At 35.9% G+C, this 16,606-nt stretch overlaps 1 protein-coding gene across 1 annotated transcript in view; it reads right to left on the minus strand.

Moving 5' to 3' along the window:
- PDE3B (phosphodiesterase 3B) overlaps window positions 1-16,606 on the minus strand; it is a 174,561-nt gene that overhangs the window by 41,718 nt on the left and 116,237 nt on the right. The window contains exons 3-5 of the mRNA XM_059068300.2: window positions 15,916-16,164; window positions 12,685-12,827; window positions 6,061-6,164 (exon numbers count right to left, since the gene is read on the minus strand). Coding sequence (XP_058924283.1) covers window positions 6,061-6,164; window positions 12,685-12,827; window positions 15,916-16,164 — 496 coding nt within the window. The remainder of the gene's footprint in view (window positions 1-6,060; window positions 6,165-12,684; window positions 12,828-15,915; window positions 16,165-16,606) is intronic.

Genomic DNA, 16,606 nt, shown 5'->3' on the forward strand with positions numbered 1-16,606 from the left:
AAACCGAGGACTAGAAAGGGGAAGTATCTTTCTTGTCAAAATAATAACAGTTAGTTACTAACTGGGGACTAAAGTCCCAATTTTCAGCATTCTTTTTTCTATTATAATACTGAGTGTCCAAAACCCTGACAAACAGGCTGAGAAGAATAAAGGATAGCCTAATTTTAGGGTAGAAATTTCATATAACATAGAAAAGCTTCGAGAAGACAAAATGGTAAAGAAAAACCCAGCAACCCTTACAAAATACTTTCTACAATACAGATTCATCGTTTTTAATATAAACCTTTTAAATTGTGAAATGTAACACACATACAGAAAAGTTATAACAGGAATGCTCACCACTCAAGCTAAAATATAAAACATGGCCAGAGATCAGAAACCCATGTCCAATATCTAATTCCCCTCCCTCTCATTAAAGGAAAGCATTACTTTGACTTTTCTGGTAGTGTTTTCCTTGCCTCTCTTTATATTTATACCACATATGTTATCTCTTTACAGTTTAGTTTTGCCCTTTCTTTGAACTTTATAAATTGAATCAGATAGTATAAATGCTTCTATGCCTTGCTCAACATTTTAAAAAGATGTTTCACATGTTCATTCATTTTGAATGACATATAAAATTGTATGTATGAATATAGCAAAATTTTATTTCTCTGTTCAAGTACTGAACTGCCAAATTGTTTTTCATAGTAGCTGTAGCATTTTACTTTCCAATCAGTGATGTATGAGTGTTCCTACCTCTCAACATTTTTCCAACACTTATTATACTGTCTTTAGAATTACAGACATCATAGTGGGTGTGAAGTCATGATTCCTTGTGGTTTGATTTGCATTTCCCTAATGACTAATGATGCTGAGTATCTTTTCACGTGGTTAGGGCCATTTGTATACCTTCTTTGGAGAAAAATCTATTCAAATCTTTTGCCAATTTTTTAGTGAGGTCATTTGTGTGTTTATCTTTGAGTTTTAAGACATCTTTGTCTATTCTGAATACAAGTCCATTGTCAAATTGTAATTTGCAAATATTTTCTCCCATCCTGTGGACTATCTTTTCACTTTCTTTAGGTGTCTGTTGAAGTAAATACAAGTGATTTAATTTTAATGAATTCCTATTATCAATTTTTAAAAAATATCTATTTGGTTGCACTGGGTCTTAGTTGTGGCAGGCGAGCTCCTTAGTTGCAGCTCACAGGCTCCTTAGTTGCAGCATGTGAACTCTTAGTTGCAGCTTGCATGTGGGATCTAGTTCCCTGACCAGGGATCGAACCTGGGTCCCCTTCATTGGGAACACATAGTCTTATCCACTGTGCCACCAGGGAAGTCCCCCTCTATTATCAATTTATTTCATTTATGGACTGTACTTTTGGTGTCTAAGAATATCCAAACTCAGAGATTTTCTCCTATGTTTTCTTCTACAAGTTTTATGGTTTCACTCTTATATTTGAGTGTACGAGCATTTAGAGTTAATTTTTGAGTATGATGACAGGTATGGTTTCAAATTCATTCTTTTTCATTTGTATATCTATCCAGTTGTCCCAACATCATTTGTTAAAAACACTATTCCTTCCCCATTGAATTACCTTGGCACACTGGCTGAAAATCAATTGACCATGTAAGGGTTTATTTCTGGACTCTCAATTCTATACCACTGAGTTGGAATATCCTTATGCCAGTGTCACTGTCTTGATTACCATAGCTTGGTAGTAAGTTTTAAAATTTAAAAGTGTGAGTCCCCCAGTTTTTTTCTTCTTTTCTTAATTAAAGATTATTTCAGCTACAGTGGGTCCCTTGAATTTCTATATGAATTTTCAGATCAGCTTCTCAAATTTCTGCAAAGAAGCCAGCTCAGATTTTGATAAGGATTTGTACTAAATTTAGAACAATTTAAGGAGTATTGCCATCTTAACAATATTAAGTCTTCTGGTCCATGAACATGGGATATTTTCCATATGGGTCTTCCTGCGACTTCCCTGGTTGGTCCAGTGGTTAAGACTCTGCGTGCCAATGCAGGGGGCATGGGTTTGATCCCTGGTCGGGGAACTAAGATCTTACATGCCACGCAGCGTAGTCAAAAATTAAAAAAAAAAAACACAAAAACTGGGTCTTCTTTAATTTCAACGTTTTATAGTTTTCAGTGTACAAGTCTTGCACTATTTTGTTAAATTTATCCCAAAGGTTTCTTTTTTCTTTTTTTAAAATAAAATTTATTTATTTTATTTTTGGCTGCGTTGGGTCTTCATTGCTGTGCGCAGGCTTTCTCTAGCTGCGGCGAGCGGGGAGCTACTCTTCGTTGGGGTGGGCGGGCTTCTCACTGTGGTGGCTTCTCTTGTTGCAGAGCATGGGCTCTAGGCTCGCAAGCTTCAGTAGTTGCAGCACGCAGGCTCAGTAGTTGTGGCTCATAGGTTCTAGAGCACAGGCTCAGTAGTTGTGGCACACGGGCTCAGTTGCTCTGCGACATGTGGTATCTTCCCGGACCAGGGATTGAACCCGTGTCCCCTGCAATGGCAGGCAGATTCTTAACCCCTGCGCCACCAGGGAAGTCCTGAAATTATTTTCTTAATTTCGGTTTTGCATTGTTCATTGCTAGTATATAGAAATACAATAGATTATTGCATATAGATCTTGTATTCTGCCACACTGATGAACTTGTTTATTGGTTGTAATAGGTTTAATGAATTTCTTAGGATTTATAAATATATGATTATGTTGTCTGCAAATAGTTTTACATCTTCCTTTTATTCATTTTTACCTAAACTTCCCTGAATAGAACCTCCAACCCAATACTGAGTAGAAGTGGTAATTATTTTATAATTATTTAAATTATTTTATAATTTCTAATTCTTTATATTCTTTCTGTGGTGAGACATTGTTGTCATACTGTCCTGACTTTAGATATGGTTTCCTCAAGTTCTTTAAACATATTTATGGTAGCAGATTTAAAGTCATTACTAAATCCCAAATCCAAGCCTCCTCAGGGAAATTTTGTTGGCTGTTTTTCATTGTCTACATGGCAAAAAGTTTCTTGTTTCTTTGCATGCTTCATGGTTTTTTTGTTGAAAACTGGACATTTTAGATAATATATTGTTAACAATATCAGATCTCTCCCACCCTCAAGGTTTATGTTGCTGGTTTTTTGTTTGTTCGTTTTTTGTTTCTGATTATTCATTGAGTGATTTCCTGGACTCATTATATAGATTTTGTTTTCTCTGAGGTGTGTAGCCACTGAGTTCTCTGCTGCTTTTTTTTCCCTTTTCTCCTTGATTTACGCTTGACTTCTTAGAAGCCATTCTTGGGTCAGTGTAATTTAGATGAGACAGAAGATTACTTTAAATGTCTTGACTCTATGTCATCTGTAGATGAGAATCTGTTTGAAAAGACACAACTTAAACTTCCAGGCAGTTTACAAGACAGCCTTAGCTTTTACTTCCTGCTTGTGCAGGACCTCAAGGTCAGCTACAGATGGAGTGACCAGGGCCTTCGCCTTTCCCAGATCTTTCCTGGGCATGTGCACAGCCCTAAACATGTGCTCAGCCTAGTATATGTGGTGGGATAAGTGTCCAAATTCTTTTCTTGAATATCCAGTTGTTCTGGCCCCTTTTGTTAAAAAAAAAAAAAAAAAAGCTATCCTCTTCTGTTGCCAGAGCTTTCCACTTCCCCAGGGTCATCTAGTGTCCAGGATTTCCTTTTAAATTCCCAATCAGCTCTTGTTTGCCCCAGTTTAAATCACAGCCTTACGCACTCACAGTGTTGCCTGGCATAGGGTAAAGGGGTTTCTTGTTTGTGTTTTTGGAGAGCTGAGCTCTGAGTCAAATGAAATATCCACAGCACCCTGGGAATAGAAGTGTTTTCCAGGGAGCTTGAACAAAATGTTTACTGTACTATCAGGTTGTTGCTTTAATGCAGTTTCTAAAGAGGTCAGACTCTATCGGCTGCAAAGCTAGTGGCTTTTAGCTGTAGTATCACTGAGCTGGGCAGAGAGAGGGTTTGGGAAGTGCCCCCAATTAAACTGTCACAGAACCCCACTGTCTCACTAAGGTTCGGTAGTTAGTTTCTCTTGTATAGATGACTTCTAGTTCTCTGGCTTTTGATAACTTCCAGAATTCTGAAATGATTGAGTTTAGTTTTTTGCCCCTATTTTTGTTGTTTTAGCAGAAGAACAAGTTTACTGAGATCCTCTCTCTGCCATTCCAGAAGCTGATCTCTATATATGATTTTAATCCTTTGAAACTTGTTTTATAGCTCAGCAAATGGTCTATTTTGATCAATCTTGTGTGTGTCCTTGGAAAAAAATATGTATCTTGTAATGTCTGAGTGTGGTGTTTTATAGTCGATTAGGTCAAGTCAGTTAAATCATGTTGTCCTAATCTTCCATTTATCTATTACTAATATTTTGGTTTGCTTATTCTACTAGATAATGAGAGTGGTGAGTTAAAATCTCCAAAATGAATACAGATTTGTCTTTCTCTCCCTTTAGTTCTGTCAATTTTTGGTTTGTGTGTTTTATACCCATGAGATGAGACCCGTGCCCTGATATTTAGTGTGCCTTTTGTAAAGAGCATGTACTTGAGTTTTGTGTTGTTAATTGTCTGACAGTCTGTATCTATTAACTGGAGTATATTTTCAACTTTTTTGTGGAAAACTGCACATTTTAGATAATATACTCTAATAACTCTGGTCAGATCCCTGGCACCCCCAGCTCCCCTACCAGCCACCCACGCAAGGTGTATATTTAATACAGTTTGCTAAATCCTCCGTCTTGCTATTTCTTTTTAAATTATTCTTTATGTTTTTGTTTCTTATTTTCTCTTTTTTTGTATTATTTTAGATTATTCAAGGTTGGGTTTTTTTTTTTTTTTTTTAAATCATGCCATTTTACCTCCTATATTAGCTTCTTACTTATACTTTTTCTTTTATTCTTTTAATTACCACCCTGGATATTACAATGTGTATCTTCGAAGTATTCGTTTCTTTTAAATTAGAACTTTTTTAGTACTTTTCAATCACTACCAGTACACTGTAAGTTTAAGTACAATTTACCCCTTTCCCACCCTTTGTGCCAGTTACCATATACTTGACTTCTTTATACATTATGCAAGCCACAAGGGAGTCATTGTTTTTAATGATCAGTATTCTCTTATGTATCCATATATTTAGGCTTACCAGTGCTTTTCACTCATTCCTGCAGATCCATGCTTCAATCTGGATCATTTTCCTCCTACCTAAGGAACTTCCTTTGCTGAATCTTAGCAGTGCAAGTCTACTAGCAATAAATTCTACCAGCTTTTGTTTGTATGAAAAAAATGTTATTTCACTTTAATTTTTAAAGGATATTTTCACTGGATAAAGAATTCCAGGTTGGCAAGTTTTGTTTTGCAATACTTTAAATATGCCATTCTATTATCTTTGGTGACTGTAGTTAATAATACTGTATTGCATAATACTACTGTATTTCATATTTGAAAGTTGCTAAGAGAATAGATCTTAAAAGTTCTCATCACAAGAAAAATATTTTTTAACTATGTGTGGTGACAGATGTTGACTTATGGTGATCACTTCACAATATATACAAACATCAAATCACTTTGCTATATACCTAAAACTAATATAATGTTATGTCAATTCACCCCCCCATAGATAGATAATTGGATAAAAATTCTATTAGAATGACTTATTATAGGATATAGAATATAGTCAGGGTTTTTTTCTACTCTCGTATTAAGATTTTTTTTTTTTCTCCCTCCACAATTATCATGCTAAAAAAGAATGCTCTTTCCGGGGTTTTCCCTTGTTCTCTGTCTACAACTACTCAGGTTAAATAGTTCTATATTTTATCCCTGAATTGCTAGTGCCTAACAAAGTGCCTGATACATAGTACTTGTTCAAAAATTAATAAATGAATGAGCAAACTGTTAACTAATAGCCAACCCAAACTGCTTAGTTATGTTAACTTATAACACATGAAATGGTATTTGAAATTAGCTATAAATAGGTAATGACAAGGTTTGCACTACCATATACTTTGAGGCCTCCCATATTTAAGTCACAAAAATGATTTCTTACCAGCTCTTCTTAGACCTATATGGTGAGTTAACGATACAGAAGATGACCTTTGCTTCGGGATTGTCAGATTTGAACTAAAAGGTCCATTTAGATAGCATCCTTGACTAAAAGAGAAAGATAATAGGTTAAGATTTTTTAAAACATGAGAAATTCCTTTTTTCCTTATGGTCTTCAATTCAATTAGCAAATATCTGCTTATACATTTAGTTTAGACACCTATCTAGTGCCTAAGGAGTAAAGCAGGAGCCAGCAAACTTTTAAAGAACCAAGTAGTAAATACTTTGAGCTTTGCAGGCCATAAAGTCTCTGCAATTACTCAACTCTGCCACTGCAGTATAAAACCAGCCATAAACAATAATAAACAAATGAGTATGACTGTGTTTCAATATAATTTTATTGACAAAAACAGGTATGGGCCACATTAGGTCCACAGGCTATAATTTGCTGAACCCTGGCTTCAAGCAGGTTATGAATATCACCTGGAGGGCTTCTTCTTTTTTTTTTTTTTTTTTTTTTTTTTGTACGCGGGCGTTGCGGGGCACAGGCTCCAGACGTGCAGGCCCAGCGGCCATGGCTCACGGTCCTAGCCGCTCCGCGGCATGTGGGATCTTCCCAGACCGGGGCACGAACCCGTGTCCCCTGCATCGGCAGGCGGACTCTCAACCACTGCGCCACCAGAGAAGCCCTAGAGGGCTTCTTAATACACAGATTTCTAGTCCCACCCCCAAGATTTCTAATTCAAAATGTCTGGGGTAGTGTCAGAAGATTGGCATTTCTAACAAGTACTTAGGTGATCCAGGGACCTCACTGAGAATCACTGGCCTAAAACATACAGTTTTTCACTATCTTCCACTCCCTTTCTTCACAGATATTGATTACCCACTGATGCAATCATATCCTGTAACTGAAATGTTTATTACAGGTTTTAGGGTTCTTATGAAGCAATTACATATAGGTGAGCAGTCACAGTATAGCAACTGATACATAAAACGCATTTTAAGATTATATACTTTAAAGCTTTTGGCCCAGTGCCATACATATAGCACTTCCTTTCTTAGATAGTCACTAGCCTGTTTTCTTCTGTTAGTCAATTCCTGATGTGGGCACTTTGCTACAGGATCAAGAACAAATCTAGATTCTGTATTTTCCACTCGATATTTTGTTAGTATAGGCTGAGTTCTCAAGATTTTCCCTAACTCCTTCATCTTTTTTGTACTTCCACACCCCCTTACTCAAGGAAAATCTGTTTTTCAGCATCAGATATTTCTGATGCTATCTTTGTATGTGTTTTTCCATCTGTAAAATTAGAGAGTTAGAATAAAGGACTTCTAAGATAACATCTAGCCTTTAGATTCTATAACATTTTTTGCTCAATAGTAATAATAATTTGTTGGCAATGTTACAAAAAGAGGCAATATGTAAATAATACCACTCAATAAACTCATCTCCCTACCAATGCTCAAGCATTCTTTGTATTTGAATATTCATTGCCTACATATAGAGTGGGAGAGATGGGGAAAGAAGAGTGACAATACCACCCAGGGCAATATTCAAATAGAACAATCTGTGTACTCTACCAACATTTACTTCCTGATTAATATTCAAAACAAAGACAGGGTTTTCTCCTTCAGAGAAGAGACCCAAAGCACTGCTCCATAGTCTTCTACCTTAATCCAGGGGGCCTAATAATTGAAACAGTTAGCTGTTTAGAATTGAGAGGTCAAATGACAGGTTTTCAGCTCAGTTCCAGAATCATTAATTCCCTGCCTATAACCAGATAGATATATACCGCAATGAGATTACATAAAAAATACTGAAGAGTGTATATGTATAACTGATTCACTTTGTTGTAAAGCAGAAACTAACACACCATTGTAAAGCAATTATACTCCAATAAAGATGTTAAAAAAAAAAAATACTGAAGAAAGCAGAGGGCAAGATAGGCTAGGAGTCCCAGTGATTATTAATAGTTGGTAGGAAGGTGATTAAAGTCAGACTTGGGAATCGGTCTTCAAATCCAAGTGCACAAGCATTACAAGAGATGTCAAATATTACGGTCACAGAGTTAAGTCATATGTTAAGAGTTGATTTCTAAGACAATCAATGCAAATTACCTTGACAAGTTTTGTATCACCTCATTTATTATTTTTTTAGGTAGCTGTAAAACTTTTTGGCTGTCCAACATCCAGATTTGCAGAGCCATTATCTTAAAAACTGAGTGAGATGACACCATTAGCCCTCTTGAATCTCTGCAGTTCAAATAGGTTCCAGGCATTGGTATAAATCTCTAATAAATTATGAGACACATAATTGAGAAGCTGGTTCCCAAGTACATTATTTAGAGGATATACTATTGCCAGGCAACAAGTTATTAGATTTAATTACAGAGCACTTACGGCGATGAACGGTGAATCAGAATAGTTTAAAGGCAAGCCTCTTTAGTGTAGGAGTACCTATAGTTGATGGCCTTCAGAGTTTTGGTACGCAATTTGCCTACATTTCCCCAGGGAAAGTCTGTTCAAAGGAAATGAGCTGTGAGCTCTGAATATGCTGTTTGTCCACAGGGAGGGTCTGGGTCCCAGCAGTCATTCCATGGATAGCAGTTTAGCCATTCTTTTAACCCTAGGTAGTAACACTGTACTTGGGTAATTCAATTGTCAGCTAACCCAGAAAAGCATTCTTCAACCCTTCCTGGAATTTCCTGACCAGTAAAACTTCATCCTAGGTCTGAAACTCAAGCAGAAGGCAGTATATCAACTGCCATATGTACACCATACTCCTACAGGATACTTGTTAAGCAGCTGTTTATCTTCAAAGACCCATTTTAATGTAATCCCAAACTCTTTACAGTAGTCAAGCAGGTCTCAGAAGGGCTGTAATGACTAACGCAAGGTAGAAAATGAAAATTGCCATAAAAGAGCAAAGAAAAGGTGTTAAGGAGATTCAGAGGCGAAACAGATTACTTTTCCTTGGAGAACAAGGGAGGGGGATGTGTTATTCTTAAGCTGTGCTATCTGAGCTCAATCTTTAAAGACATACAGAAATAGGGGTGAGAGGGTCTCTTCTAGGTAGAGGGAATAACTAAAAAGGGGCACAGATGTGCACAAACAGAGGGAATATCAAACAGTTAAGCTTGACCGGATTTTCAGATAAATAAAGGTGATACCGGAGAGGTATTTTGGTGTTATAAAGTAATGGCCTTCTTAATTAATTAAAATCTCAAGTCCTCTAAGAGATGAACAGTGGTAAACTCTTTTTTAAAAAAATATTTATTTATTTATGGCTGCGTTGGGTCTTCGTTGCTGCATGCAGGCTCTCTTTAGGGGCCACTCTTCATTGTGGTGCACAGGCTTCTCATTGCGGTGGCTTCTCTTGTTGCAAAGCACGGGCTCTAGGCGCATGGGCTTCAGTAGTTGTGGCATGTGGGCTCAGTAGTTGTGGCATGCAGGCCCTAGAGTGCAGGCTCAGTAGTTGTGGTGCACGGGCTTAGTTGCTCTGCAGCATGTGGGATGTGCCCGGACCAGGGCTCAAACCCGTGTCCCCTGCATCAGCAGGCGGATTCTCAACCACTGTGCCACCAGGGAAGCCCCAGCAGTGGTAAACTCTTAAGAGTAGATAATACAGTGGCTGTTCAAGTAGCACTAATTCTTCCTTGTGGTTTTCCTCCTTTGGAGTCCTCTCATCATACCTAACATAAGGTTTATAATACTTCACTTTTTTTCTCCAGGCAAAGCATAAAGAAAACCAAACTTAAGTCCTATATTACGCTTTACACAAATGAGGCAGCTTAATTTTCGAAGGGATTGAAACTAAAAACAAAATTATGAGAAAGCTTCAAGGAAGAGTCTAACACAAGTTACATGCCTGTTACTTTCACGCAGAGAGCTTTCCAAATCATTTTTCTACTCTTATTCTTTGCAAGACTGCTCATCTCTGTTTGCTTAATTTTTCCAAGTAAGGGTGCAACTTTGTCATGAGGGAGTAACAGAATTTTAAATCTCAGGCTAGGAATTTGGGCAGTATTCTATGGGTGTTGATAAATGTCCAAAAACTTAATGATTAGAAAAAAACTGTATAATCAAAGTTTTGTTTACGGAAGAGTTCTGGTGGAAGGGTAGAAGATGGATTGGGTAGTGAAGGATATTAGAAATGGAAGGATAATTCAATAGCCCACGTAAGGAATAATGAAAGCATGAAATATAGTGTATGCAAAGTGATAAAGGAAAAAAAGGAATAGAGAGGAAAAGAGGTTTAGAGATAGACTTGACAACTGTTATCTATAGAGTAAGGTAACAGGATGTATAGATAACACCAAGTTTTCTAGGTAAATCAATTTTGTAAGCAACCACAAAACTATAGGATTGCAGCACTGTGCCAGGAAATGAGGACAGAATAATAGTAACAGAGGGAAAAGCAGCTGGAGGGATGAGAAATTTGGTTTCAGACATAGTTTCAGGGAGCAAGAGGTTCAATATTTAAATCCTGATGAAATCATAGGGTGATTTAAAATCATAGTCAGAGAAGCTATGATCAGAATCCAGAGCTTCATTCGTATCAAAACTAGGAAATGTGATCTCCATTCTGGAGTACTCTAATAAATTCAAAATGAATGCCTCATGATTACAGAGTTACAAGCCTATTTGTTTTGTGCTACTAAAGCTTAAATGTTCCCAAACAAAATGTCACCATACATTAATGATCTATAGCCATGATGTCTAATATGCCTGCCATTTATGTCTATATGATAGTTGCATATGGCTCTTTGTATTTTAATTAATTAAAATCAAATCAAATTTAAATTAAGTTCCTTAGTCATACTAGACACATTTCAAGCTCTCAATAGCCACATGTAGCTAGGAACTACCAAATTGCATGTACAGCTATAAAAAATTCCAATCATCACAGAAATTTCTATTGGACGGCACTGATCTAGAGACTTGAATTTCAAAAGGAAGAGTGGTTGTAAATGCTTCATATATTCCCCTTTACCCTACGTTCAGAGTATACTTGGAAATTTATTACCGAGAAGCTCCAGCTTCTGCACACTAGAAAGATTACTTCTAGCCTCACCTCTTTAAAGTAGATGTTCCCTAATATGGCCAATTACTGTATTCTTCAAAGTTCTAAATCTTTTACGAGGCATATGATTTTGGTTTAATGAGTGTTAGTAAATAGATGGAATCTGCCTATACTCACCTTTAACTCTGAAGTATGTTCGTATAAAGATTAGTTTTCCTTGGACCATGTTTCTATTTTATTATCAATCATGTGAGGCAGGAGTATAAAAATAACCTTAACTCAGTGCATCAAACGTTTCTTTTATCTTAAATGCATTGCTGTTACATCAATGTGATGGAAAGATGAAAAAATAGAATCATTTTCATCATTCTTTATTAAACTCAAAAGTATTCTCAAGATGTTTCCCAAGGTTAAGAAATACCTGTCATATTTTCAGTTCCTAACGTCATTTACTTCGTCATATCCTGCTTCCGTTAACAAAACAACAAAGACAGCAACAAAAACCATTATCCTGTTTAGGCTCTGGGCAAGCTTTGGATCAAAGCTCATTTTCCTGTAATGTTCTCTTCATACTTGAATCCATTCCTATTTTATAAATCATTTCACACAATTTTTCTTTTATAAAAATGGAGTTCATCTACTTGAATGTACTGTAGAAGATTCAAATTAATAAATCATACAAGAATCTGGAAAATTACAATGATCTGATATTTCATATATAAAATGTTAATAGTTTAACAGATAAATAGCTCTGATCCAACACTGCCACCTACTGTTTCAAATGTGTAACTACACAGGTCAAGTTAAAGTATCAACACAACACATGCTCAGTCCTAACAACGTGGTTTAACAGGAAATTTACACTGGTTCCAATTTTATTAACATGGTTAGATAATTGACTAAATAGAACCTTATAACTCACACAAGAGATCAATATCTTCCCTGGCCTTTAAAAGGCAAAGTATTGAATCCTTTGTTATCAGAGTAAGTGGATATATATACATTCAGAAGATCTTAGCTCCTGCAATCTCCCAGCCTCACTTGGTTGCAGTTACTGACACCTCTCCTTTGTAAGATTAGCACTGTTCCAAGTAAATCCTCAACAGAATATACAATATATTAGTAGTTTTAGTTCCCCAGCAGGAACAGGGCTTAAAAGTGTCCTGTTACCTTACATCTCACGTCTGAGGTAACATCTGGGGTGAACCTTGGGGATGCTCCTCCTTTCACAAGTCAGAAACTGTTGCCCAACCTCTGAATACCACGCAGTGGACTGGTGACTGCCCCTAATATGGCCACCTCTACCGTGGCTTTCCCAGTACTGCATCCTAAATTGATCCTTGTTTCCTTAAACTGCCTCCCTGATTCATGTTCTTAAGGCTCCAGCATGCTTTGTACCCAACTTACCTATTTTGGGGGAGAAGGGAGATTACCTTCTTTTTAAGAATCAGTTTCTCTATCAGGCCACGTTACAAACAAAGCCGTCCTATACTTAAATACTTCCAGTGTTCCTTTATGCTTTTAGAACTATTTCAAACTTCATTCACAGAAAGAAAGTTGATGTATTAGATTCAGGTTTCTTGAAAAGGCTCTGGGGATTTTTACCTTAAAATGCCAAATTCTTGGTGAGGCCTTTTGCCATTATTGCGTTCCCACCTTGGAGAAGTCTGGTCGATAGGTGGCAGACCTGAGGTTCCCGAGCTCCTCCTCAGCTGTGGGGTTGATAAACTATTCCTACTGTTTAGCCCCTGTTGAATAATTTAACAATGATTAAAATCGTTATCCTTCAATATGCCGTAAAAGATGGTCCATGGAAATATCAATACAAAGTACAGTTGACCCTTGAACAACTCGGGGGTTAGGGGCACTGATCCTCTGTGCAGCCGAATAATCTGGGTGTCATAAATAACATACAAGTGGGTCTTCCCTATGTGGGCTTCCTCCATATCCAGATTCCACACCGTGGATCCAACCAACTGCAGATGGTGTAGAACTGTATAGTATTTACTACTGAAAAAGATACGGCTCTGAGTGGACCCACACAGTTCAAACCCATGTCGTTTAAGGATCAACCATACATTTTTAGCATGTATAGGAGAAACAAAATATTTTATTCTGAAAATCTGTCAGTTTTACTCCAAACATAACATTCTATATTGTTCTTCTATTTATCTTCCTCCAACTAAAAAATGATTTCTGAACTCCCTACAGTTTAACCAAATTTTTTTTCTTTTGTACATTTTATTCCTAATTTTATGAGAAATATGCAACTGACAATTTTTAAAGTAGATATGAAACATTTACCCTGAAAAAAAGACTTCAGAGGGCAAGCTTAGGATCAGGAGTGATCCCTATTTCCTAATATATTTTCAGTACGATGCTAATGTACATAGATAGAGGTTAAACGGCAGAATTCTGAGCTACCTTTTGAATTAATGACTGAATTAAATTCAGAACACCTTTCACATTAAGAATATTTTACCCTAATGTTTGAAAATATTCTCGGTTAATCCAAATGTTAACCAGAATATTCCATTTTTGACCATTGTGAATAGGTGTTTTAGTGAAATTGACATTAAACAGTTTCTGCTTCTTATAAATTTCCCCTATCAGCAGACACGAAACCATCTCAAAGAGATAAATACCATTTATATTTAAGTTTTCCCAAGGATGTTGATTTTTTTAAAGGTTCAATGTTAGTTATATTTACATTGAAAAAGTTGTTTATGTAACTTCCTTTCTGACTCTAATTTAGGTCCATACGATCTTTCTTAGTTCTTAATACACATATAAGACATTTACATTAAATTATCTGTTCTAACTCCCTTTTCCTTACTAATTATTTTTTCATAAATGCTCTTGCTCTTTTCTGAAGTAATATCAGGCTTTTTATATTCTTTTGCAAAGCAGAGATAGATTAGATAAGAAATTCAAGTAAGAAGTTTTAAAGAACACAAAAGAAATAAGGGTTACTTCCTGATTCTTATATGACTTATTCCTATCAGTAAATTCTAGTACTCAAAATAAGCCTTATTACCTAGAATGTTCAGGAAATGAGGCAATTAGGCATCCTATTTAATTAATATTACTGTTTAAATGTTTCTAAAATGTACAGTATACTTTTCTACATAGTAAACATAATAACAAACATAATACTGATATCAATGTTATTTATTTATTTATTTTTGGCCTTGTCATGCGGCTTGTGGGACCTCAGTTCCCCGACCAGGGATTGAACCCAGGCCACAGCAGTAAAAGCCCAAAATCCTAACCACAAGGCCACCAGGGAATTCCCTCAGCGTGATTTTTATCACTAAGATTTTTAAGAATTATTATTTTTTAAAATTCCTATTCTAAACATCAGATGTCAATGGAAAATACAAAGGAAGAACAACATATCAAATGAAAACTAACTCAAGAATATATTAGTTATTTTATTGATGAATTTATTGCTATCCCTTTTTGTTGCTTGTGATTAACCTTTCTCATAGGTAGAGTGCTAAAAAAAAAAAATGCCATATAACTTAATTACCATTGGGTTTTGTGTAATGCAGGTGCTACTCGATACACTTTAAAAATAAAAGCATCACATAACTACCTATGATCCAGATTTGTGAACAATAATTATCAAAAATTTGCCCTAATCGGGCTTGCTTAATTTTTCAACACAATACAATAATTTCACACAATAATACAATAATTTCTATACAATAAGGCTAAGAATTAACAGAATTAACTGATGATCAAAGTCTCTCCAAAAACTATATTTAACTTTTTCTAAGCTCTAGATCACTATTACAATGAACAAAATTAACTGGTTTGAATTTCATCTTCTCTCAGTTTCTTTAGCCAGTAGAATAAAGTAGTTAAAATAATCTCTAAAGTATTTCTATTTTTAAAAAACTTTATGTTTTATGATCTTAGCTACTGGTAAAGGTATTGATAGTCAAATAAAAGAATTAAAAGCAATCTGAACAGACATAATGTATACCTATTTAGAACGGTATTTATTATTTTCTAAAGGAAATCCTATTTTGAATTAGTGATATTTATTTTTTATTTTCGGGTTTTTTTTTGCGGTACGCAGGCCTCTCACTGTTGTGGCCTCTCCCGCTGTGGAGCACAGGCTCCAGACGCACAGGCTCAGCGGCGATGGCTCATGGGCCCAGCCGCTCCACGGCATGTGGGATCATCCCAGACCGGGGCACGAGCCTGTGTCCCCTGCATTGGTAGGCGGACTCTCAACCACTGCGCCACCAGGGAAGTCCCAATCAGTGATATTTAAAGAAAAATTAATCCCATATCTACTGATGGAAAAGTAAATGCCTATTGGGCTATAGTAATCTCCAGTGGGTAGGTTGGAGGTAGGGAGAGACAGTTCCAAAAAATGTGAAAATCAGTTTAAAATAATGCTGTGTAATTTCATAAAATGAATATTATAATGATCATTTTTTCTTGGTTCAAAAATAACAATTTCTGGTTTCTAAAGAATAAAATAATGACACAATTTGAATACTAGTTTGCTGTACAGCCTGAAATTAAATTTGCCTGTTGTTCTCTACTTCTTAAAAACAATAACAATAATAAAAAATAGTTGTTACCGATGAAGTTATAACTGCTAATTACAGCAATATTATTTAGAATAAAAACTGAATACTTGCTTAGAATTATTTAAGATTATGACTACCTCTGAAGTCCCAAGCAACTCAATGTACTGGAAAAGAAGCTGGCCCTTTAAAAAGAAATTCTATTTTAGCCAAGATTTAAAGGAGCAGTTTTAATTCAAAAACATTATTAAACATGATAAACAGGGCTGGCTGATTACTGTATTTTGACCTTGTGAAGTTTTCTATCTCCTTTCTCGGCTGGGTCCTCTATTTCAGAGCAGGGATAAAATCCAGGAAATGGTGTGAGAGGATTAATCTTTGGCCTACAGGAGCCAGAGAAAGCACCCATCAAGCTACTGATACTCCGGAGGGAAGAAATGACTTGCGGGGGAAGGGTTGGGTCAACCAGAAGATCTGACACCATATTACGAGCCTCATTTAGCACCGAAAGATCAACTCCACTTCCACCTCCAGAATTCTAGAAAAGAAAAAAAAAAAAAAGCCCATAAAATTATATATGTGTTACACAGAAAATTTAACATTTAAGAACAACTTAACTCTCTAACAATAACTAAGTACTTGAATCCTATTAAATATTAATTTTCACTTATTTGGACATGGCATAAATGATACGTGGTACAATTCTAACTTTAAAATTTTTTGATGCTGATATAACAGATATTGTGAACTTTAATTTTTTTTCTACATTTTTTCATTAGTGTATCTCATATTTAACGGTATTCATTAATGACTTACCTTATAACTAGTATGGAACCAAATTTGTTGTTTCTTTCAGAATCTATAGTTTGGGCATTTTATTAATTTATTAATGATTCTCTTTCCTCTATGTCAAAATTTCTTTCAAACATATACAGCATTTCGTTTATTTACTCCTCACATAAGAGGCAGTCTAGCATAGT

This window comes from Kogia breviceps, chromosome 7, assembly GCF_026419965.1.
Source record: "Kogia breviceps isolate mKogBre1 chromosome 7, mKogBre1 haplotype 1, whole genome shotgun sequence".
NCBI lineage: Eukaryota > Metazoa > Chordata > Mammalia > Artiodactyla > Physeteridae > Kogia > Kogia breviceps.